General features: G+C 37.2%; 1 protein-coding gene across 1 annotated transcript; it reads left to right on the plus strand.

The window, feature by feature from the left end:
- Nucleotides 1-18,935: 18,935 nt before the first annotated feature.
- LOC145132134 (calmodulin binding protein PICBP-like) lies at nt 18,936-22,061 on the plus strand. Its single transcript, XM_079066801.1, has 2 exons — nt 18,936-19,404; nt 19,535-22,061. Exon 2 carries the CDS (start codon nt 19,578-19,580, stop codon nt 21,741-21,743), a length of 2,166 nt encoding a protein of 721 aa, XP_078922927.1. The 5' UTR covers nt 18,936-19,404; nt 19,535-19,577; the 3' UTR covers nt 21,744-22,061.
- Nucleotides 22,062-26,336: the final 4,275 nt, after the last annotated feature.

Below are 26,336 nucleotides of genomic sequence, written 5' to 3' on the forward strand. Positions count from 1 at the left end.
CGTCATTCGCCTACCTTTATGAAATTTGCACTTGGATCTCGGCATCCCATTTCTGAGTTGTGAATCTTCATAGTTGGATCCTAACCTTGATATTATATCTTTGGGTTATTCTATTAAGGTATCTTGAAATCTAACTAAAACTTTCTTTCTTTTCAGATGTCTACTCATGGAAACACTTCTACTTCATCCTCCTCCAACCAGAACTTCTCCTTGCTCAATATATGCTCCAAAGTCGTTATGGATGGCTCAAACTATAACGATTGGATGCGCAACATCAAGATGGCTCTTCGTTTCGAGAACAAAGAATATGTTCTTGAAAAGGAGCTCAAAGAGCTTGATGAGAATGAAGCTACTCCTGAAGATCTTGCTGCCTACAAGAAACATTACGATGATGCTACCAAAGTGGCATGCATCATGGTGGCAACTATGTCCCCAGAACTGCAGAGGTACTATGAGGACTACTGGCCTTTCGAGATGAACAAGGACCTTATGGAAAAGTACCATAAGCGAGCTCGTCAAGAAAAGTTCGAAGTAGTCAAGTCACTCATGGCTTGCAAGATGAAAGATGGGGAGTCGGTTGTGTCACATGTGCAAAGAATGCAACGCTACATAGAGCGTTTGGTCAAGCTCAATATTCACTTTGATGAGGAATTGGCCATTGATATGGTCTTGAACTCACTTCCTGAATGTTATGGTCAGTTTATTCTAACTTACCATTTGAACAATACTGAGCAGACCTTGGCCCAATTGCACAACTTGTTGCAGACAGCTGAGGCAGGGATGAAGGGTAAAAGTATACCCTCCACACCTGCGAGTGCCCCTGTTTTGGCTATTGGACAGGGAAAGGGGAAAAAGAGGAAAGGTCCTCCCAAGCAAAACTGGAAGAGCAAGGCTCAAGCTGGGTCATCTAGTAATGGCCCAAAGGCTAAGCCCAATGGTTCCACTCCCCATGTTTCTGATCCAAAAGAGGCAGTTTGCTTTTACTGCAACCAAAAAGGGCATTGGAAGAGATCTTGCCCACAATATCTGCAAGATATCAAGGATGGCAAAGTGAAGCCATCTTCGGCAGGTATTTACACTATTTCTGCTAATAACTCATTATCTTCTCGTTCATGGGTCCTTGATACAGGATGTGGTTTTCATATCTGTTCTGATTTGCAGGGTCTAAAGGAAAGTGAGGAGATAGAGCGAGGAAGGATAAACCTGATCATGGGAAACAGAAAGTCTTCACCAGTAACCAAGATCGGAGTTTATCAGCTTCTGCTTAGTAATGATGTTAGATTAAATTTAATAAATTGTTGCTATTCGTCTGAGATGACGAGAAACATTATTTCATTTCATGCATTGTTCAGACAAGGTTTTACATATTCTTTTAATGATTTGAATGGTTCAATTTCTGTTTATAAGAATGGTGTTTTTATGTTTGAAGCTTTGCCTTGTAATGGTGTGTATGAAACAGTGACTTGTGTTGATAGCCTAGGAAATAGTGTACTTAATATTGACTTGTCTAATAGTGTAGACAAGGCATGCTTGTGGCATTGTCGTCTTGGACACATTAACAAGAAACGCATAGCCCAACTCCAAAAGGATGGAGTGTTGGAATCATTTGACCTAAAGTCAGATGATATGTGTGAATCTTGTCTTTTGGGAAAGATGACAAAATCACCATTCACAGGGTCTTGTGAAAGAGGTGAAGGTCTGTTGGATCTCATACACACGGATATGTGTGGGCCCTTCAGATCAACTACAAGAGATGCTAATCGATTCTATGTGACTTTCACTGACGATTATAGCAGATATGGATATATCTACTTGATCAAGCATAAGTCAGAAACTTTTGAAAAGTTCAAAGAGTTTAAGCATGAAGTCGAAAATCAATTGGGCAGAAAGATAAAGATACTTAGATCCGATAGAGGCGGGGAGTATCTTAGTATCGAGTTTAACGACTATCTGAAAGAATGTGGGATAGTCTCACAATTGACTCCTCCTAGGACACCACAGTTAAATGGTGTAGCTGAGAGGCGCAATCGAACCTTGTTAGACATGGTTCGTTCTATGATGAGTCAGGCTTCGCTTCCTATTCACTTCTGGGGGTATGCCTTAGAGACAGCCGCCCACATCCTCAATCTTGTCCCTACAAAGAAGGTTGCCAAAACACCTCACGAAATGTGGACAGGGAAAGTTCCCTCGTTAGCACATATTAAAGTCTGGGGTTGTGAAGCTTTCGTAAGACGAGAGACTCACGACAAGCTAGCAGCTAGAAGTGAGAAATGTGTTTTCATTGGTTACCCAAAGCAGTCTTTTGGATATTTGTTCTACAGGCCTAGTGAGAACGTGGTCTTTGTAGCACGAAGAGGAGTCTTTCTTGAAAGAGAGCTCATATTCAAAGAGGACAGTGGGAGCACTATTGACCTTGAAGAAATTCAAGAGTCAGCCAATGAAGGAACCTTAGATGACACTAGCACTCAACCAGAGGAAACAGTTCATGTTGAACCAATCGATAACTCATTACCTCTTAGAAGATCCACTAGGGTGAGTGTGCCACCTGAGTTGTATGGTTTTCATATTACTTCAGATGGTGATACATTAATAAGTGACAGAACACTGGTAAACTTAGATGAACCAGTCACTTATAAGGAAGCAATGGCAGGCCCAGAGGCTTCCAAGTGGAAAGAGGCAATGGACAGCGAGATTAAGTCCATGTATGACAACCAAGTTTGGAATTTGGTTGATAGTGCACCAGGTCGTAAGACAGTTGGGTGCAAATGGATCTTCAAGAAGAATACAGACATGGATGGAAATGTGCACACATTCAAGGCTCGACTGGTTGCAAAAGGTTTCACTCAAACCCCAGGGGTTGACTATGATGAGACCTTCTCGCCAGTGGCTAAGATTAAATCTATTAGGATATTGCTCGCCATAGCTGCCTTTCATGATTATGAAATCTGGCAGATGGATGTCAAAACTGCTTTCCTTAATGGGAAGTTGGCTGAAGATGTTTACATGAGTCAGCCAGAGGGTTTTGTTGATGCAAAGTTCCCCAATAGAGTGTGCAAGCTTGAGAAATCCATTTATGGATTGAAACAAGCATCTCGCAGTTGGAATCTTTGCTTCCATGAGAAAGTCAAAGAGTTTGGTTTCTCTAGAAGTGAAGATGAGTTCTGAGTGTATATCAAGGCTAGTGGGAGTATAGTAACTTTTCTGGTGTTGTATGTCGATGACATATTACTCATTGGTAACGACGTTCCAACCTTGAAAGAAGTTAAGTCTTGGCTTGGAAAGTGTTTTGCCATGAAAGACCTTGGAGAAGCTGCCTATATTCTTGGGATTAGAATATTGAGAGATAGAAAGAAGAGACTAATTGGACTTAGTCAGAGCACATACTTGGATAAGGTACTAAAGAGGTTTAGTATGGAAAATTCCAAGAAGGGAGAGCTACCTATCCAGAGCAATACCAAATTGAGTAAGACTCAATGCCCGAGTACAGATGTTGAAATAGATGACATGAGTCGTGTACCTTATGCTTCCGCTGTCGGATCGATCATGTACGCTATGACATGTACTCGCCCTGATGTGGCATTTGCTTTGAGCATGGTCAGTCGCTATCAGGGAAACCCAGGTAGAGCTCATTGGATAGCAGTTAAGAATATACTCAAGTATTTGCGAAGGACAAAGGACTGGGTCCTTGTGCTTGGTGGCAGTGACACTTTGAGAGTAGATGGTTACAGTGATGCCAGCTTTCAGACGGATAGAGATAACTTTCGTTCTCAGTCGGGCTGGGTGTTTTTACTGAATGGAGGAGCAGTTACTTGGAAGAGTTCCAAGCAAAATACGGTGGCTGATTCTACTTGTGAATCAGAGTACATAGCAGCAAGTGAAGCGTCGAAAGAAGCAGCTTGGTTGAGGAACTTCATCGGGGATCTCGGAGTTGTTCCAACCATCCAGGAGCCTATGGAACTGTTCTGCGATAATGAAGGAGCGGTTGCCTTGACAAAGGAACCGAGAGATCATGGTAAGACCAGACATATCGACAGAAAGTACCATTTCATCAGACATAGAGTAGAAGAAGGCCATCTTATAGTAAAGAGGGTGTCATCTGAAGATAACCCAGCAGATCCTCTCACAAAGGGTCTGAGTAGGGCTAAGCATATTCAGCATGCTCGAAGCATAGGACTGAAAGATGATATTAGTTTTAGTAGTTAGATTAGTTTTGAAACTTGTAACAAAGTAAATGTAATTGACTTTTGGTGATTAAATAATAAAGTATTATTTATAAGTTTGGCTACTACCTTTTGTCAATTGTTTATTATTGTGTTTCATATTTTGCATGTTTTACTTCCTGAATAATTAGATTATTCAAACTCCACAGTCGCTCGTACTTTTGGAAGTAAGTAGTGAATTAAGACTGTCATGAATTGGATTGCAGATTGTCTAAGGATAGACATGGCAATAGAATTGCTGCAATGTTCATGAGTACTCAGAAATTGAGATTTGAGTATTGGATAAACCCTCGCTCAGAGTATCAATTCATGGAATTCATCACGAGTAATACTGAGACGATAATATCTTATAATCTTGAAACGAAGATATATGAGTTGTAATTTACAAAATCGGTAATACATTGGTGATACGAAACCGCATCAGTAACTTGGTGTTATAAAACGTATTGTCATGTATAATTTGATGAGTAAAAGATACAAGCATATGAGTCAACGTTTATTCGTTCCTTTTTCCCTAACAGGAAAAGCGATATCTGTGGGCCCCTCGATGATTTGGTGTTGACTTATGTGCTGGGCCCAGCCAGGACTAAATTGATGTGTTCAATTAGAAGTCCTACATCATCACAAATCAGGAATCGGGAAACATAGATTCTGGACAAAGAGATTGATTACATTCCATGTCTTATGTCTAGGGATATCTAGCAGAACGAAGGATTATATGATCACTTATCTTAGGACACGTAACTGACTGGGTCAGAGTTCGGCAGCAGCTTTTGGAAGCTACAATTTGCTGGTCAAATTTAGAAGACATACTAGCAATTATAGTTACAGACTTATCCAAGTGGGAGACTGTTGGATTAGGTGTCTAAGCCCATAACTATAATTGGTATGTACTTGAATTGATAGCAGCACAGTCCTTTTGGGTTGCCCTCGACCAAGCAACTGGACAAGGAAATTATAAAAGGAGAGATATTAATTTATAAGATTAATAAATTAATATATATATATATAGATGATTTATTAATATGTTAATGGATTAATATATTAATTAGAAATCATTATGTTTAATTAATTGTTAGTCAGAAATTAATCAGAATTGATTTTGGGGTTAAAAGAATTAATTGTAAGGTACAGGGACTAGTTTGCAATTATCTAATAGTTGAGTGGAAGGCTCTAGAACCCCCTTGGAAGAGGGTGGACGAAATCTTTAGGGGAAACCCTAATAATTTCGTCCATAGGGGCTTGGATAAGGCCCTTGGGTTTGCTTAGGCCCTAAGCAAAGGATAACTAGGGTTTCCCTTAAACCCTAGATCCCTCAGCTATATAAGGAGCCTCCTGGTTCATGTTTTTGGTCACTCTTTCTTTTGAAGAAACCCTAAGGCCGAGATTTTGCATACTCCCTCTCCCCTCTCTCTTCTACTTTCCTTCTTGCTAGTTTGGGTGTGATTCCATTAGAGGCATTACACTTGTGGTGCTAAAGCTTCCAAGAAGATCAAGATCAAGATCAAGGGAATATCAATTGTTTGCTATAACAATTGAAAGGTATGTAAACCCTAAACCCTAGTTTGTTAATTTCGAAATTAGCCTCTCTCCTCTAGGGTTCTTGTTTTGCAATTCAAAGTTGTATGTTCAATAGTTAAAATATAGATCCAAAGTAGGTTGCATGTGAACTTAGGAATTGTTTTCTAGTTTATTTATTGTACCGAAACACAATACTGGAACCTCATGGGATGAGGTGGATGAAAATCCTCTAGGTCAAGCCAAGAAGATTTCGTCCAAGGCTCCTTGGATAAGGAGATTGGGCTGCTTGGTCGCCAAGTAAATAATTCTAGGGCTTATCCCTTAAACCCTAGCTTTGGCCCCAAGATTCCTCAACTATATAAGGCCATATCTAGCCCCATATTTCGTATACTCCTCTCTTCTATAAGGCTTGGATGAAAATTGTTACTCTACCTCTCCTCTCTCTTAAGTCATCCTCTTGCTAGCTTGGGTGTGAACCATTAGAGACACGACACTTGTGATGCTTGCTTCCAAGAGATCTACAAGAAGGAATCATTGTTATTTACTACAATAACAATTAAGGTATGTAATCCTAAACCCTAATCTGTGTTTTTCAAAAACTACCTAGGGTTCTTAGGATTTCTTATTTGATGTTCTTAGTTATAGGTTTAATAGAGAAAACCTAGATCCTATTTAGGTAGCATGCAAACTTAAGGGTTTTAAGTTTATTTGTTTTACCTAAATTCTATTAGTGGTATCAGAGCGTTTGGTTTGTTTTCAATTGAATAGGTATAATTGTTGAACTAGATCAATTAGGGTTTATAGAAAGTAAACCCTAAAAGGCATGAATTTCGACTAGGGATAGGGTTTTTCGAAACCCTAGCCCACCTCCCTTGGATTTCGAAATTTATGGCTAGCGTTTTGAAACCCTAGCCTTCCTCCCCAAGTTTTCAAAAATGGCTAGGATATTAGGGTTTCCAAATTTTGGTAATTATTATTTTACTTGCCTAAAAAGAAATAATTAAAATTGGAATAAATCCTATACCCTAATTTTCGAAATTAGAGGGTAAGGATTAGGATTAAGTTATTTGATTGATTTAATTAGTTAATCCTTATTTGATTTAATATATTTAATTAAATGTTAATTAATAGATAAATATTAAATCATTTGGTTTATTTTTAAATTTAATTTAATTATTAATTTTTGAAATTTAAATTATAAACCTAGTATTTTGAAAAGTTGTAAAATACACCTTATACTATATGTAAAATTAAAAGATTAATTATTACTATATGTATACGACTAAGTCATTCAAATCGCTAGTACACCTCATTCACGAAGCCATATTATAAGGAGAGTTTAAAGAAGCGGCCTATAAAATGATCGCCATTGTGTATCCATTCTTACCCATCGCTCTCTTGTAATTTGATGGGACAATAATTCTCATTAAATGTATAATGCTATTAAAAAAATACTAGAACCTTCTTTATTAAAATTCCAAATCTAGTTACTTTAGGAAAAATATGAATTAGCATGCTAACCCATGAAATTGCACATTACACTTTATAAGTCGTTAGTGGAGCATGTGTGGTTAACCAACACACTAATAGGGACTAATAAAGAGTTGTAATGGGTATCTAATAAATTATCATTGTTGATGGAGAGTGTGTGGTTTACCAACACATCAATTGGGATGATAAATGACAATGAGGTTACCAAGCACATTTGCATGGTTATTCACATCTTGTTTGTGATCCTCGACATCCCAGTCACAAATAGAAGAGCATAATCTGAGATTAAACATGCCATTGAACAGTTTCAATGAATCTCAAAAGACCTAGAAATTTCACCTAACTTCATTTATTTTCTGGTGGAATTGGTAAATCGTCATTTACCTACGTTTATAAAATTTACAATTAGATTAAGACATCCCTTTTCTAAGTTGTGGGTTATGTATGTTTTGGTATGTGGTACTTTAGGAAACTCACTAAGCTTTGTGCTTACAGTATATGTTTAAGGTTTGAGGTACTTCTGGTTCGAAAGGGAAGAGCCCGGCATGATGGCACATCTTCCCCTCATGATTTCTGCATTTTGAATAATTATGCTCTGATGTTTTGAATATTATGACTTGGTGTTGATTTTGAACAATTAATGAATGATTTGATAGACTTTAAAAATGAAACTTTTTATTACTGTTTTCGGTACATTACGATCTTAGCATTTCTGATGTGGTTAAGGCATAAAAATGTTATCTTGATGGGTTTTGATGAACCATGCAAGAGTTGGTATCGAAATTATGGACTTAGATGGATAAAAACGGGTATTGGTTCCTATTAAGACATTTAAAGGAGTAAAGTTGCCAACTTTACGTATTAAGACTTTATTTAGCAGTAGATATGAGCTTTGGGCGTTATGGGCTTAATGGATTAAGTCATCTGGATTGAGAAATGGGGACGTACCAGTACGTTGGGCGTACTACAGAGTACGTTGCGCGTACTGGGCTAAACATGCGTATGTCGGGCGTAAGTCTGAGTACGTTGGGCGTACTCAGCAGTTGTTGACTTTTGTTGACTTTTGTGGTTTGGGCCATATTTTGACTATTAGGGTTTTAGGCTTTGTTGGGCCACTATACTTTCTGACTTTAGGCCATAGTGAGGCTTTGGGCCTTCTTGTATTTGGGCTCATATTGGACTTTGGGTGTCCTTTAGGAATTAGGCTACTATTGGGCTTTTAGTGCCATTGAGTTTGGGCCTCGGTTATTGGGCCAAGTGAGAGAAGGGTAAAATGGTATTTTACCCTGGGTGTTGGACAAATAAACTAGTTTCCCGGTTATGGTTTATGGCCTAATTTTTAATTGGGGTTTTAATTGATTGGTTAGCGCGGGGATTCTCTGGTTCAGCAGCCTGAGCATCTATTTGACAGACAACACACTGATGTGAGTTTGCTCACTATACTATAGGACACTAGGATATGTTATGTTCTTGTAGTCTTTGTGACTCTTGTTTTATGTGTTGTATGCATGTGTGCGTGTTTGCTATATGTATGTGGGGGTAAAATAGACTCGGGGGTGAAATAGATCCGGTACAACCTTATGCTGACATATGAGTTGAAATAGACTCGGGGGTGAAATAGACCTGCGGGTGAAATAGACCTTGAGGGTGAAATCGACCCAGGGTGAAATAGACCCGACACAACCTTGAGCTGACAAATATATATGGTATGCGGTATTTTGGGAAACTCACTAAGCTTCGTGCTTACGATTTTTAGTTTATGTTTCAGGTACTTCCAGATCGAAGGGGAATAGCTCGGGATGATCGCATCGAACACACCATAACTTTTCACTTAATTGACTATGATGTGTTTTGGATGATTATGAATACCTTATGATTTCCCTTTGGCTTTGATAAACATTTTTGGTTGATGTTTTATTTAATATAAAAACAAAAAAAATTGGTTTTGAGTTTTGAGACATTACAACAAAGGTCGCCTCGTTGCTCAGGGATTCTCCCAGCTTCCCAATCGTGATTTTGATGACACATTTAGTCCTATTGTCAAACCCTATACAATTCGTACTGTTCTCAGCATTGTAGTATCCAAACACTGGCCCATCCACCAAGTGGATGTCAAAAATGTATTCCTTCACGGTGACTTATCTGAAGAGGTCTATATGAAACAACCACCATGTTATGTTCATCCTACCTTACCTCGTCATGTTTGTCATCTTCTTAAGTCCATATATGGTCTTAAACAGGCTCCACGAGCTTGGTATCAGCGATTTGCTCTCTTTATATCGACCATCGGCTTCACTAGCAGTCAGTCTGATTGCTCATTATTCACTTACCACTTTGGTGCTGATCATATCTTTCTTCTTCTCTATGTGATTGACTTAAGCACTTAAGCCCAAATTCCAGATCCATTGACCAAATGTGTCTCAGAACCATACAGTCTCAAACTTTAAGACTTTGGACGTCCAAAAAGTCCTTAATACATGGTCTTAATCCATTAAGACCTTTATACCAATTGTATGGGACATTTCTAGTCATTGGGACTTCATTTTTATCACTTAGAACCCTTCCTAGGGCCTGGAAGGACATCTCAAAACGTCCAAAACGAATCATGCATTATAATGGGACTTTATGGGACAAGAGAATGCAAATAAGCTACCAAGGATAGATATATAAGAGATAGACACAAAGGTAGCAACTTTGTACCTTCTGGAGCTCCCAAAACAGATGATGAACCAAGATCTACATGCCAATCTTCCCTCCTTGACTCCTTAATGCACAAGCTTCTCCTTTAAGGCACACAAAACACACATATAAGCTCAAAATGCTCACTATGAGGATAGGTTTCTCTCAAGACGACTAAGGGAGGTTTGGAGGCTGAAAGAGTGAGTCACAATGTCCTATAATGTTGCTTAAATACCCCACAAACCCTAAAAATTAGGGTCTTGTCCGGACATACGTACGCCTGACGTACATGGGTGTACGCCCAACGTACTAGGGTGTGCCCTAATACGCGCGACGTTCTCAAATGTACGCCCAACGTACTACTCAACTTTCCAAAAATTACCAATCTGCCCCTAGGGCTAGGTCTAAACCAATATCAAGGGCCAAAATTGACTTATTAAAATCCCAAGGAAGAATTTGAAGAATACCTGAAATCCGGAATGTTACAAAGAATGTGGAAATATATTTACATTTTGTTCGGGAACGTGTTGCTATCGGACATATCGTGTTTTGCATGTGCCTTCACCTCACCAGTTTGCATATATATATATATATATATATATATATATATATATATATATATATATATATATATATATACACACACTAAGGGTCTTCCTACACAATTATTTTTGGATTTTAGAGACAATTTGAACATTTGTAAACCCCATGCTCAAACTGAGGGGGTGTGTTACTTTTTAGTGTTTTTATTATCTTTGTATAGTGTAGGGCCCCTAATGTAACATTTATACATATAAATATACTGCAATACATACACCTCTGATTAATGAGGTTTTCCCATATTCAACATTAATATATATTTTGGTAATGAACTTTTAATATATGTTTGTGTGTACAATATCAAATATGTGTAAACAACATCAAAAACAAGAATATTGCACGGGGTAACAAACTAATTACAATAAAATTAGTTACTTGAAACATAAATCCAATTATACTAACAACTTATACTAATTTCCAAAGTAGGCAACTACATAAGAAGTTGAGGTATGATACAAAAAGTGGATACATATGAAACATAAATCCAAAATCCTTTTTAATCTTAAAAGTGTTTTTGGTAATGTTGATTGGCTTATGACTTTTTGAAAAAGAAGTTTTTAAAAAGTGTTTGAGTTAGTTTTTGCGGTGTGAAAAGCTTAAAAGTCAATAAATTGGTTTTAAAAAGTGTTTGACTTAGATTTTTAAAGGTAAAAAGTGGTAGGAAAAACTAAAAAGCTAAGAGGGTGTTTGGATAAATTAGCTTATAGCTTATTAGATTATAGCGATGTGAGAAAACAACTTTTGCAAAAGTGTTTGGATTAGAAATAACCTATAAGCTTTAAGCAATGGGGGAAGCTTTTCAAAAGTAGCTTATTTAGCTTCTCCCCACCACAATAAGCTGATTTTTAATGTTTCATATCCAAACACTTAAACTTAGCTTATAGCGGTGGGGATAAGCAATAAGCTATAAGCCCTCTCTTTTTTACCTATCCAAACACCTTCTAAAAAGCCATCAAAAGCTAGGATTTTGTAGCTTTTTTGAAACTCATTTATTTTGTCTATCCAAAAAGTTGTTTGAAAAACGCTTTTGAACAACCCAAACACTTTTTTTTAGCTTATTAGCTTTTCGAAAAACCAATAAGCTAATAAGCTAATTTGAGAAGCACTTCAAAACACCCACTTATACTAATTTCCAAAATAGGCAACTACATAACAGGTTGAGGTATGCTACAAAAAATGGGTGTATCCATAAGACAAGAGCCAAAAAAAGGCTATGATACTATATTAACCTCATTGTCATCCCATGTTATTTACTAGTGTCAGAATACCAAAAGTTTATGTGACAACCCGGAACTTCTATCTCGCACACTTAGTCGATTCAATCAAAGTTAAACTTGTTTTGTTGACTTCTTGCACTTTTTGAGGGTTCGTTTAAGTGATTCTAAGCTTGAGCATGACCAAGGTTGAGTTTAGGAATGATTCAGCAAGCCGTATACTATCAAAACAAGGCCATGCACACCCTTAGAAGGAATGTACGGTCGTACACATGGGTGTGCGGCCGCACACACACACCTCCTGGCAGCACACTCCCTTCTAGGCAGCACACCCACCCTATATAAAGGGTAGACCCCTTTCCTTTCATTCCTTTAACACCTTGGCAGCACACAACACCTTTTCTCTCAAGACTCTTCAACCGCAAACCCTCCCAAGGCTTCAAAAACGTGAGTAATCTATCCCTTAGCTTGTTGTACTAGAAGAACCACTTCATCTAAGCCTTGAATCATCAAAGTTTCATCATGTTCTTCATCATATGAAGGAGTACGGCCGCACACCTTCATAAGGGTGGTCGTACACTCCTAAAAGACCCTCCAAAATGAGAGTTGGACTTCCATATTGGAGTTGGACATGAACCTAGCCTTGCTACTCCCTAGATTTGGCATTTTGGACATCATCTTGTGGGGTGTACGACCGCACACACCTATGTACGGCCGCACACACCCTTGTGCGATCACACACTCCCGTGTGCGGCAGCACACTCCTGTAAATTTGTTAGTCTAAGTTTGAGACACGTCCTTGGTAACACTCACCACAAGAAACAGAGTGTAGGACTAGTACTTATGACCATAGTCTCTTGTAGGGAGAGCGTGACTGTTATGTATAGATCTATACGGGATTGACAATCCCGCACCTCGCTGCTAGCTACAGTCAGACCGGCAGGTCTACGGGTGACAAAGTCATTAAGGATACCGGCCGTTGCGGGCCATATCCAGTCAGTTATGGTCATGACACTCACAACCTAGATAGATAACAGGGATTTACTTTTGTAATAATGAATCAAGTGAACTAACCTCAAGGTAATAACCGATTTAACTACTGGAGGGTATTGATTAGGGGTGTAAGTGAGCCGAGCTACTTGGGATCGACTCGTTAAAAGCTCGACTCGAGATCGAATTAAACGAGCCTGAGCCGAGCTCGAGCCTAAATATGAGGCTCGTTTATTAAACGAGCTCGAGCCGAGCTTCAATTCATGGGCTCGCGAGCCTAAACGAGCTTAAACGAGACTCTCTCTATATATATATATATATATACATACATACATACATACATACATACACACACACACACACACACATATATATATATATATATATATATATATATATATATATAGAGGCTCGTTTAGGCTCGATTAGGCTCGCGAGCCCACTAAATTGTTCACGAGCCGAGCTCGAGCTTCATTTTAAGGCTCGAATCGAGCTCGAGCTCGAGCTCGAGCTTCCTCAAAATTAAACGAGCCGACCTCGAGCTTGGTCAGGCTCGGGCTCGGCTCGGCTTGTTTACACCCCTAGTATTGATAGTACCTTCAGGATTTAGTTCAACACGTTTTCTTTTATTAGTTTTATTTATATAATAGGGCTAATATACCTCACTAGGTGTAACCAGGGTTTTTAAAAGAAAACTGCTTTTTCGATATAAGTATGGTAGATACTTGTACACTTCAGTTTAGAACGGATAATAAATCATCAACCTTTAGGGAAAATATAGGATTTTCACGGGATAACCCGACTATTCAAAAACGAATTGTTTAACATGTAACTTACGGATATTCATATTCCTTCCACGGCACCTTGAATTGTTCATACCTTGTATGAATCTGGAAGTCAGGGAAGGAATGGGTTTTCAAACATGCTTTTCATAAGAAAATATAGGATTTTCTTGAGGAACACTTTTCAAAAGGTTTTCAAAGAAACATTTTCCACCAAAACTAAATGCTTATGAACTCACCAGCTTTATGCTGATATTCTTCAAAACTGCTTGTATTCTCAGGGAATTAGTAGACATATACTTCCAGGAGTTCGGAGAAGACAGAGCGTTAGAGTCACGTCTTTACTATTTTACTTTTGATATGAACAAAACTATGTATTAAACAATGTAAACCTTTTTCATGTATGTATTCAATGTCTGGTTGTGTTTACTATGTTTGCTATGATACGATTGTTGTGATACTACGCATGACGTCCTCCGCCCCATAACGTTTCCGCCGTTCCGGTTTTGGGGTGTGACATATAAAGATTACCATAATAACTAATCTTCACTAATCTAAATCAATTGTATTTGCTGCAGTTGAACCAACTCCAGTTTTGCCATGAGCAAATTTTTAGTTTTAACTTTATTTTCCTTTTTGATGGTTTCCTTATCTTCTTCATGGAAAAAGGATGCAAATTATTCCCTTCTTCATCAGCTTAATTTCTTTCATCAGCAAGTACATTCCCTTCATCATGACATTCGACATAATCCCCATCAACATCACCTTGTCCTTCACCGTTATCTTCCATATTGGATTGCTCTACATCTTCATTTATATCATGTTTATATACAAAAAAATGCAAGGTAAATGGTATTTTTAAATAAGAGTTTGCAATAAATATAAATAATCAAGTAATACTAGTTCCACTCGTGGCATTTCTGCATGTATAATATGTATCATTCTATAACTATCTATCCCCTTTATTATGTAACCTGCCTCTAGCAACAACATCATATTATCTTGACCTATATTGACTACTTATGGGACATCATCATCTTCAATTTTTTTTTGGAACGACAAATACAAATATATATTAAACTACACCTAAATTATTCCACCTATGTCCACAGTGGGACTTGAACTCTCGACCTCAAGGAAGGAATGCAACACCGGATACCGCTAGACTAGAAGCCCTTTGACATCATCATCTTTAATTATTTCCCTCATCATACACCGGCACGGGTGGATGAATATCATCACCTTTCTTTTCAATTTTAGTTTCATTAACACTCTTAGTCACAACCCCTGTAACAAATTATTTAACGTTTTAACTAACAAATTCATTATTATTTTGACTAACAATCTTTTAACTTCTTGACTAACAAACTCTTTAATATTGCAAGAAACAAACTCATTATTATTTTTACTAACAACCTCTTTTTGTAAGTCAACAATTTCCAACAAAGTCTAATAATGATCATTAAAAGTGACATAAGGTTTTAAAAGACAACATGATCAAATTTTTTTTAAGAACAAAGACAAGGAACATTTATGTCAAATTCTAGGTTTTTGCTACAAGGTCCATAGATTTTTTAAATAAAAAAAAAGTACAAATTTGATTTCTTTCTTAAATGAAATGGTTTTCACAAACAAAGGAAATAACAAAAGTACAACTTAATGAACTTCATATTTGCATCAAGTTCTCTAACTGTCCAGGTATTAGGTTTAAACATTTTTTTTTCTAAAATATACTTCTTTTGAGCTGTTGTATGATTGAGGTTGAATCCAATGCATATCACAAAAGGGTTTTCTTGAGAGAAGGGGTGGTAATTGTAGGTTAGGAAGACATAATTACTAAGACCTTTGGTGGTAAGACATTGGCTCACATGAGGATAAATGGAAAGACAGATTTGCCCTTGTGTGTAGGGCATGTTATGCTTTCTAACATAGGATGGGTGATGATAATTGGAGGTAGGGACCAAATGTGTTTGATTTTAAAACCATTAGGATTTTTTGCACCATTTTCCAAAACTTGGACTATACCTATAAATTAGGTTAAACCATATGGACTATTTCTGTAATTTACTCTTAAGATTTTGAATTGAGAGAACTTGATTTTTTTTTTTGTTGTTGAGAGATAACATGAAATCGTTGGTCCGTTGAAGAACAATATTTTTTTGTGGTCATTATTATACTTATGATATCTCGGTTATTATAAAATTATTTTGCTAAAAGATCTTATGAATAATGTCCAAATTATTATACAAAAATTAAGAGTTTTTATCCATAATAGGGTCCTTGAAAAAACTATTTACCATTATAGTGTGTTTTCAAAAATATTTACCATATTAGTATTGAAGGAATGGTTTTTCCACTACGACTTTTGTTTTGTCCACCGAAAATTCATGAGTTGTCAATATTGCCCCTAATTTAAATTTTTAGATATTAAAAAGAAAAGATATGTTTCTAAGGGGCTGTTTGGTAGGGTCTGAATTTTTAAGATCAGAATTTTTAAGATGTCTGAATTTCTAAGAGGGTCTGAATTTTTAAGATCTGAATTTTTAATATGTTGTTTGGTTGGAACCTCTGAACTGTTGTGCTGAATTATGAAAATGATCATTTTACCCTTCTGTATAAGTTTTTGCTAAGTTCAAAGTTTCTGTTTATAAAATATTCAAACAAATGCATATCAAAAAATTTCTTCAATCGTGTATCTTCAACATACTCTCAGACAATAAAGGTGGTGTTTGTTTTCGAAGATGTAAATATGTTTAGTCTTTTCCATGTCGGTGAAATAAAATATGGAACAAAGGTTTTTTTTTTTTTTTCATTTCTTTAGTCTTCGTAAACAAATATTTGTTTTTTAAAGTCTTTATAAAAAAACCGAATGGTGTTGGTGGAGGCGGCGGAAGTGGTTGTGGATGCGACACAAGTAGTTAAAAAGATAAACAACTTTTGAAAAATAAACATCTTTTTTCTCAAATATCTTTCCGCCGGTAGACATTAGAGATCTCTTACGTCTACTGGCGGAAAGATATTTAAGGAAAAAAATGTTTATTTTTTAACTACTTGTAACACCCATAAAATTCAAGCCAATTAAAAAAACTTTTCAAACATTTAAAACCAGTAGTTATTACAGATTTGTTTTCAAAATAGTCTAATATCAGAGTTCATCCCAGAAACATAAATAAAACATGAGGAGCTGTACGATCACGCCTTCGCCTGAAACAATAAACTGAAACTGTAAGCCCGAGGCTTAGTGAGTTCCCCCAAAATACCAACCTTATAACCATAATCATATCATATAAACAAACATAGAACAGCTTGCGTGATGAGCCTTCAGCCTGACTGGACCGCCTCGTCGGCCTTCAGTCTATCTGGACCGCTCTCCGAGCCTTCGACACGTCTGGACCGTCTCGTAGGGCCTTCAGCCTATCCGTACCGCTCGCCCGGGCCTTCGGTCTGACTATCATACCCTCCTGGGTCTGTAGTCTATCCGGACCGCCCTGGGTATGTTGGCCTTCAGCACAAAGCAGGACCGCCTCAACCCAAACCCCCAATCAAACAAACATGTGCACATACATATCATACGCTAGCATATATAACGGTCAACTGATCTAACAGATCAAATAGCATAGCAACATCCTATAATCAGGATACCGACCTAACCAGGTCACTAACATATGTACAGATAATCATACGGATCTAACAGATCACATAGCATAACAACATCCTATAATCAGGATACCGACCTAACCAGGTCACTAACATATGTACAGATCCTCTTCCAAAGCTTAAGAATACACAAATGGAGCACACTCACACGAATTAGGGTTTCTGGATTATCAAGAGGCTGTAAGGGGAGGCCAATGATCCTTTAAATAGGGTGCAATACCCCGGAATTTAGGGTTTCATCTGCCAGCTCCTACTCGTCGAGTCCCTTATTGGACTCGGCGAGTAGGTCACTAAAACACGCGGACCAACCCGCTGCTACTCGACGAGTAGGGCAACCAACTCGTCGAGTAGACCTTGAAAACAAGAAAATTCTTATATTAATTCAATACCTGAGAATCGAGGCGTTACACTACTTGTGTCGCATCCACAACCACTTTCGCCGCCTCCACCAACATCATTTGGTTTTTTATGAAGACTTTAAAAAACAAATATTTATTTACGATGACTAAAGAAATGGAAAAAAAACCCTTTGTTCCATATTTTATTTCACCGACATGGAAAAAGACCAAATATATTTACATCTTCAAAAACAAACACCACCTTATTGTTGGAGAGTATGTTGAAGATACACGATTGAAGAAATTTTTTGATATGCATTTGTTTGAATATTTTTTGTTGGACAATATTATATTTATGATTTTATATACATTAATTTGAAGTTGTAATCTTTTACTAAATGACTAATTTTGTAATGGTTTTATTTAATTAATATATTTATAACACCTCTTAAAAAAATAGAATTGATGGTATAAAATATCAAAAAAGCAAAAAAAAAAGTATTAAATAAATATGGATCTTTTAGTTCATAAAACAAATAAACATAAAATAATAATGGTGTTAGTAATAAAAAAGATTGAAAAATAAATTTGCATATATAGTTTCAAGGGAACTAAATTTGTGGGGGAAAAACCGAAATTTACAAGATTTTAGCTAGAATTATTTTTTTTATATCTAAAAATTTAAATTAGGGGCAATATTGAAAACTCATGAATTTTCGGTGGACAAAACAAAAGTCACAGTGGAAAAATCACTCTTTTAATACTAATATGGTAAATATTTTTGAAATCACACTAAAATGGTAAATAGTTTTTTCAAGGACCCTATAATACAAAAAACTCCAAAAATTAAAAAGATAATATCCTGCCCAAACATCAAGCCGAATTTAGTTGTAGTTGGTTTAGTCGGTTTAGCCGACACAAAGAGTTTAACGTATTGGGAAATTTTCTCAAACTGACTGAACAAATGGAAGAATACCCTCACAAAAAAATTATATTTAATAAAATGCAATTACTATCACATTGCTAAAATCCAAATAACATAATCGATTTTAAAAATGAATAATTCAAAGTTATAATATCTAATATTATCTTTAGAAATATTTAGTTATTATTATTATTATACAAAGTTATTAATGTCTCATCTTTTACTTCGGGTTGCTTGTAAAATATGAATATATTACAAAAATTTTAATTGACTTAATATGTATTTTAATCATTTTCTTGTGATACATTACGAATTATTATTGTTATTATTATATTAACCATAAGTATATCAAACTCACGAAAATAATAAAAATTAGTAAACTTATTACATTAAAGTTATATATTACATAAATAAACAAAATGAAGAAAATGCTTACATAAAATAAACATCCCTTTACAAAAGGAATCTTTAACATCCGAAGAAATAAAAGTCTAGAACAGTCACAAAAGACCAAGTCAAAATGAACCCTCTTCATACAAAGTCCACATGCAACAACATTCGCTGACATTAATTCAATCTAGAATCCCAAAATAAATTCCACCGTCTATTTGGGCACAACGTTTATGACTACAACTTCCCTATCATTAAATCGGCTTCATAGTTCATACTACACTTCAAATCGTCATCTGATTTCAGTTTTAGACCAAACCCACTTGAAATCTTTGCTGGTCTTAATACAGTAGCAATCCAACCCTCTTTCCCAGTACACTTGTTTTTTTTTATTCATGTTGTTCTTCATGATTTTAAGGTGGGTTCGTCTCAAATTCATCTGGGTTGTGAAGATTGGAAGCGAATAGTTGTGGAATGGCTACTGTATCATCTTTGACCAAGGGTGTGAGAAGAACAGGGGCAAGAAATAAGTCCCAATTGGAGTGGCCTTCACCTGATTCAAACACAAATTTCAGTTCCAGAAAAGGGAGTAATCAGGTTTGTTTTCATCAATTCAGAATCCTTATGATCATGTTCATGTATCTAGAATCGGAGCAAAATGAGTTTAAAATACCAAACAGGAATAACTGATCAATAGTTTCCAATATGGTGTTGGCGTATTTGGCAGGGAGATAGTGATTCTGAGTTCACTTTATTCACTTCATCCATGCATGGTTCGAACGTCCAGTGCAACATCTTCGATTGATCGATATAGCAGTGGCATGGAAGGACAAACTCAACGAAAGAAGAAAACACTGGATAAGTCTAGTTCGAAGAAACGTTGGAGCTTCAGGCTTTCAAAGAAGAGCCCACAGTCGCCGTCGTTGAGTTTACCAGATGATTCTTCAGCCACCACACGCCACCTTTCTCCGGTTAAAGTATCAGAGGAATCGCTTCTGCGGAAACCAAAACCTGTGCTGAAAATCACTAGGTCCGGTAGTCTGAGATCCCTCAAAATCGTAAGGAGCAAGAGCAAATCATCTTCTGAATCGAAGGGTCCGACAGTAGAAGATTTGCGTTCGAACAGAGCTACATTTTCTTCGATTCTAAAGGATTCAAAGTTTGCCGAGCAAGTCGAGCCTCAGGTAGGCGTCAAAGAATCTGACGAAATTCTTCCGGTGGCGAAGTTTTGTCCGTACCAACACTGTTCTCTTCATGGCCATCATCATCACCATGAGCCACCAGTCAAACGCTTCTCTTTCCTAAAACGTCGTTCTTCAAAGGACCAAAAGGGCGTAAACCCTAAAACTCCCGCCACTGTAGATAAGCCGTCTGGTAAGAAAACAGAAGTTAAGGTATCCAAAAAGGGTTCTAATGTAGGCAGCGAAGGCAAGAAGATCGAAAAGGTTGTTGGAAAGGATGCTGATTTTTCTATTGAGTTCTACGCAAAAACAAGAACAGAGCACGTTCCAGAATCAAGCTCCGGTCTTGATGATGCAGATCTGGCTAATATGATGTTCGGTGTCAATGGCAATAATCAGAAGGAAGTTCAAAACCTTCGGATAGATGATCAAGATAGCTCGATTGTCAACATAGACAAGAAACAGGGTTCTATTAATGGCAATCAGATGAACATGTGGCGTTTGATTCAACGGCATATGGTGTCTGATTCTGATCTTGTAGCTGAATCTGGGTGTGAATTGGAGCAACAAGTAGACAAAGAAAAACGATCATGTAATGCAGCTGATGCTATGAATCAAGAGTATGAAAACAGAAAGATGTTTGTCATCAAGATTGTACGAGAAGCGATTCAGAAGGTCCTTCTTCCAGAAGTCCCTGATCAATCGATTACAAGTGAAGTTATTTCAGTAAGAGATCATCAAAAAGAGCCAAATCCAGGAGCAGATGATCTGATGACTGGTAGCCAAAAGGGAAAACCAGATGGGTGGAGTCACATAAAGAAAGTCACACTTCTGAGAAGGTTTATAACTGAGTTAGAAAAGGTGAAAAGATTCACTCCCAATCCATTATTGCCCAAATCAGCAGCCGAAACAGTGTCTTTAAGGCCTCAAACAGTCGGTGATAAGAAAATTTCCGATGATTGGATGCTTGATTATGCTCTTCAGCAGGCTGTTAGCGAACTATCTCCATCTCAAAAAAGAAAGGTTGCTTTGCTTGTCAAAGGATTCGAATCAGTGGCTCCAAAACTCGATGATTCAAAAGACTCGAGCTTGACTGATGAAAATGGTGATTATAAAGACTCTGATGAACAGGGTGTCACGGAATTTGATTCTGCAATGAAATCAGAGAAAGAGAAATACATCAACATGTGGCATATGATATACCAACACGTTGTTACTGATATCACTAGCAAAGTTGGATCCGAGCTACTTCATGGTGGTGATGATGATGATGATGAGCAAGAAGTTAAAGACCAGAGTATAAACAATGAATTCAGCCCGAGGGTTGCTGATATGCTTATAAGACAATCAGTCAACGAAATCCTTCTTCCAGAAGTTGAAGAAGATGCTTCACTATCACTAGAAAGGAAAGACGTTGACATTGATGGAGGTGAATCACAAACTCAGCAAATAATACCGAAGAACTGGAATAAGTTGAGAACGTTGAGGAGATCTATCAAGGACTTGGAGAGTTCCAGGAAACTGAAACTGAAACCAGAAACACCAAGACAATCTGCGTTTCATAAAGAAGAACAAGAAGTAAGGGAACAAGTTGATTTAAGGCGTCAAAAGAGTCATCAAAAAACGAAGGCTGAGCAATGGATGATTGATTATGCTGTTCAACACATAGTCACGAAACTGACTCCTGCTCGTAAGAAAAGAGTGTCGATGCTTGTTGAAGCTTTTGAAGCTGTCATTCCCCTTCCAGAAACTTGAAGCCAAGAGGTATCTGATCCTTCGATCCATGTGTGGCATCGCTGAATCTACCCAGTTCTGAAACAGATTTTTGCATACAATAGAGAAAGTATATACACGTAGTCATCCAGTACGTATAGATTTGTCAAATGATTGTGTTTCTCGATTTGTATACATATATAGGTTTGTTAATTTTATTACAAGTTATGATTTTCAATGACAGGACACACTGTCATTTAGCAATATATAGTTAATGGCAAAAAGTAATGACTTTAACACAACCAAATAATGTAATGATTTTTCAAGTAAATAAACGAGGACATAGTCACTTTTCTATAATTTGTCATTTTAGCAGATTTAGTTCTTGCAGAACTAAAGGGGTGTTTGGCTTAGCTTTTGAGAGGACAAAAGTCATTCTAAGAAAAGTTGCAAAAAGTCAGGTTTACCTGACTTTTCCAAAAAGTTCATTTTCCTTATATCCAAAAGTAGCTTTTACAAAATCTGTTGCTTTTACCAAACATCTTTTAGCTTTTTATATTTTCCTAAAAGCTAAAAGATGTTTTAAAAAATAAAACAAACCTGATTTAGAGATGTTAGTATTTTAGTTTGGTGGAAAAAAAAAACTGTAATTTCCAGATTCTAGTCTTAGGGCCCATGCTTGGGGAGGCCAAACCTTAACTTTAAGGGCGCTAGGGAGGCCATGGCCACACATGTTTGGGGCTACTAATACCTGGATATCATTTTTGGAATAGTTATAAAAATAGATTATATATAGATATGTATATCCGTCCCCTAAAAATTCAACAAAGACATAAATATAAGATGGGAACAAATTCTGAGTCAAAGATGGGATACCATTTAGCAGTAATATATAGAATGAACAGAATTGTACAAAGTAAAACAAAAACAATTCAATTCAAATAGAGAAAGAAAGATTTATAAAGAGTCAAAAAAAAATAGAGGAAAATGCTAGACAAGTAGTAGACCTGGCAATGGAGTGGGTTTGGGGTGAACAACCTTGATTCAAATCCTTTAAAAAATTTCAACACTTAATCCAAACCCGCTTCGTAACCTGCATGAATTTTAACTGAACTCATCTCCTTATACACCGAATCATCGTATATCCGACCCATTAACCTGACCTATTTGAAATAATAAGAAAATAATGCAACTATCCTATCCTATTGTACAAAACTCCAAAAATTTTAGGTTAAAACTGAAAACACACCTAAGGCATGAGGAAACTATAAGAATTTAATAGGGTAGAATTATAGAAGTGTTATTTTTATTTTTATTTTATTTTATTTTAATTTTAACTTTTTATTTTTTTAACAGAAAAATGATCGTACCATAATTCTTTACAATTTGTATTGCATTGTTGCTTATAAAAAAACATTGCATATAACAACTTGATGTACGATTCGGCGTTACAACTTACTTGAGTTGAGGCGCGATTTATGAGTGTGAATGTAAGATTACCGAGTGTAGACGTAGAGTTGAGGTGTGATTCATCAGGTTCCTAACATCAAACTTCCGGTTGATGATTTATACATGGAAATTTGGTTTTGGAAGTTTGGAAAAGAGGAACGAAAATGACTCCTCGAGTTCATGCATCCTTGGCAGTCGATCCCCCTGTGTAAACTAATAACAATCTAGAAAGAAAATGGCTAGGGTTTCATTATTTAAAAGATTTTGTATATTATAAAGAATGAAAAAGACAACTATAAATAGGAAAAAAAATAGTGTTAACCTAGCTAAATGGCTAAACAAAAGGCCTAATACTAAAAGATTTCAATAAACTTATTAGGTTAACACCCCCTAAAATGTATAATGCGACAAAAATAAGCATGAAGAGTTTGTTAGACAAAAAAAATAAAAGACGTTGTAGTAGATAGAGTCTTCGTAAACATATCAACAATATGCAATGTTGACGGAACATGTGGTAGAGAAATAGTTCCAAGATAAAAATGATTACGAGTGAAATGACAATCAATCTCAATACGTTTCGCTCACTCATTAAAAACATAATTATTTACAATATGTATTGCATTGTTGTTGTCACAATGCAAGGGAGTAGGCAGAGAAATATCAACACCCATATCCGTAAGAAGCCAACGTAACCAAACAATCTCACAAGTTGTGATATCCATAGCTCGATATCCAACTTATGTAGAAGATCGAGAAAAACATCTTGTTTTTTACTCTTCAATGGAATCAACGAAGCTCTAAGAAAGATATAGAAACCAATTGTGGATTTGTGATAATGAGAATCGTTATCTCAATTAGCATCACTACACTGTAACGTCCGACATGTCAAGGTAAATTCTTAACTATTTAATTCCTCTTTATTTTTTTTGGCTTAAGTCTTAGTACGTTGGGCGTACATAAGGTACGTCGGGCATACTTGGAAGGTTGCATGCGGCGGGGTAGCCCCTGGTACGCTGGGCGTATACATGCGTACACGGGGCGTACGTCAGTCATGGGTAAACCCTAATCTTTAGGGTTTGCATCCTGTTTAAACACATTAAGTCCCCAAACCTTTCAACTTATCAGCCTCGATTGCCTCTTTTGAGCTACACCTCGAAACCCTAACCCATTTCTCAAGAGATTGACCATTATATGTGTGTTTTGGTGTGTGTGGAGCATATTGAAGAACAAGAAGACTTGTAGAGAAACATTGGACAAGTGGGAGCTTGTAGATCCATGGATTATTCAATCTTTCCAGCTTATTGGAGGTATAAAGTCTGAACCTTGATCATGCTATGTCTAGATCTAGATTTGGGGAAGATTTTAGCATATTTTGGTCCCATGGATGAACCCTTGTGAGTAAATGCTACTCTAGATGTTATGCGATGTTTCTTTTGATGTTTCTGAGGTCCTTGGTCCATGAAGCTTGCATCTTGATGGTTGTAAATTAACCATGCATAAGTTAATGATCATTTAATGGAAGTAGAATGCTAAATCTATGGCTTGAGTCCCATTAAGACATGAAAAGGAGTAAAGTTGCCAATTTAATGGTTTAGGACGTCCCTAGAGGGCTAGATTTGATGTTGGATGTTAGTTCTTAACATATTAAGACCTTAAAATGAGGTTTTGGCCAACTGGGGCGTACGTTAGGCGTACTCGCCTGGGATCCCGATTCAAGTGTAGCCCTCGAGTACGTCGGGCGTACTGGTGGTACGCTTAGTGTACTCACCGGGGAGCTTTTTAGGCTTTTGATTTTGGGCCACTTTGGACTTTAGGGTTTTGGGCCCTTGTTGGGCCACAAGTCTTTCTGAGTTGGGCCTTTATGGATTTGGGCCGATATTCGGCTTTGAGTGTCTTTTGGAATTTGGGCTAGTTTGGAAATTGACCATGATATGTTAGGCCCATTAAGGGAAGGGTAAAGTGGCTTTTTTACCCTAGGAGTCGAGTTTTAGAATTTGGACTCTCGGTTTGGGTTAAGTGGCCTTTTTACCCTAGGCGTACAAAGGTGTACGTTGGGCGTACGCGTCTGGGATCCCGATTCAAGTGTAGCCCTCGAGTACGTTGGGTGTACTGGTGGTACGCTTAGTGTACTCACCAGGGAGCTTTTTGGGCTTTTGATTTCGGGCCACTTTGAACTTTAGGGTTTTGGGCCCGGGCCACAAGTCTTTCTTAGTTGGGCCTTTATGGATTTGGGCCGATATTAGGCTTTGAGTGTTTTTTGGACTTTGGGCTAGTTTGGAATTTGACCATGATATATTAGGCCCATTAAGGGAAGGGTAAAGTGGTCTTTTTACCCTAGGAGTCGAGATTTAGAATTTGGACTCTCGGTTTGGGTTAATGACCTAATGGCTAATTAAGGTTATATTATTTGTGATTTAGTGTAAGGATCTTCGATTCAGCAGCCCGAGTATGATTTTGTAACGCCTGGTTTCTGGTACGTATCTTAAATAAAGAATATTTGCATTTTATACTGGGACTCGACGAGTTGGAGGCTCAACTCATCGAGTAGGGACGGATTTTGGACGCGGATGGAGAAGCCTACTCGCCGAGTCGGAAGCCCCGACTCGACGAGTTGACCTGTCTGGGTGAAACCCTAAATTTTAGGGTTTGCAACCTATTTAAACGCACTAACTCGCCTCCCATGCAGCCCCCATCATCTCCTTTAGTCCAGAACGCCCTAACTTGTGTCCCTTGAGCTTTGTTGAGTGTGTGAGCCATTTGTGAGAGTGTTTGTGTGATTTCAAAGCTAGAGGAAGAAGAAGAAGGAGCTAGAAGGTTCAAGGAAGCAGTAGATCCAAGGTTCAAGCTACATTTCCAGCCCCTTAAAGGTATAAAGTTGCTTCCTTGACTTTCCTATTGCTAGATCTTTCCATATTTGAGTTTAGGGCCATCTTTAAGCAAATTTGTGAACCTTTTTGAGTATGAAGTGTGATCTGAAGTTGTAACTTCAGATCCAGATCCCTTCCAGCCCCTTTCGCCATAAAGTTCACAAATTTGTCATGCTTTAGCCCTTCCCTTTAGCCTAGACTTCATTTTAGACTTGGAAATGGTGTTTTTGGCTCATGATACCTTGCATGCACGTAAAGTTTGTAACTTTACGTGTAATATGGACCCTAAGAGGTCAGATTTATGTTCTGGATGCAATAA

The sequence above is a fragment of the Lactuca virosa genome, chromosome 8, assembly GCF_052849685.1.
Source record: "Lactuca virosa cultivar CGN04683 chromosome 8, Lactuca_virosa_CGN04683_v6, whole genome shotgun sequence".
In the NCBI taxonomy this organism is placed as follows: Eukaryota; Viridiplantae; Streptophyta; class Magnoliopsida; order Asterales; family Asteraceae; genus Lactuca; species Lactuca virosa.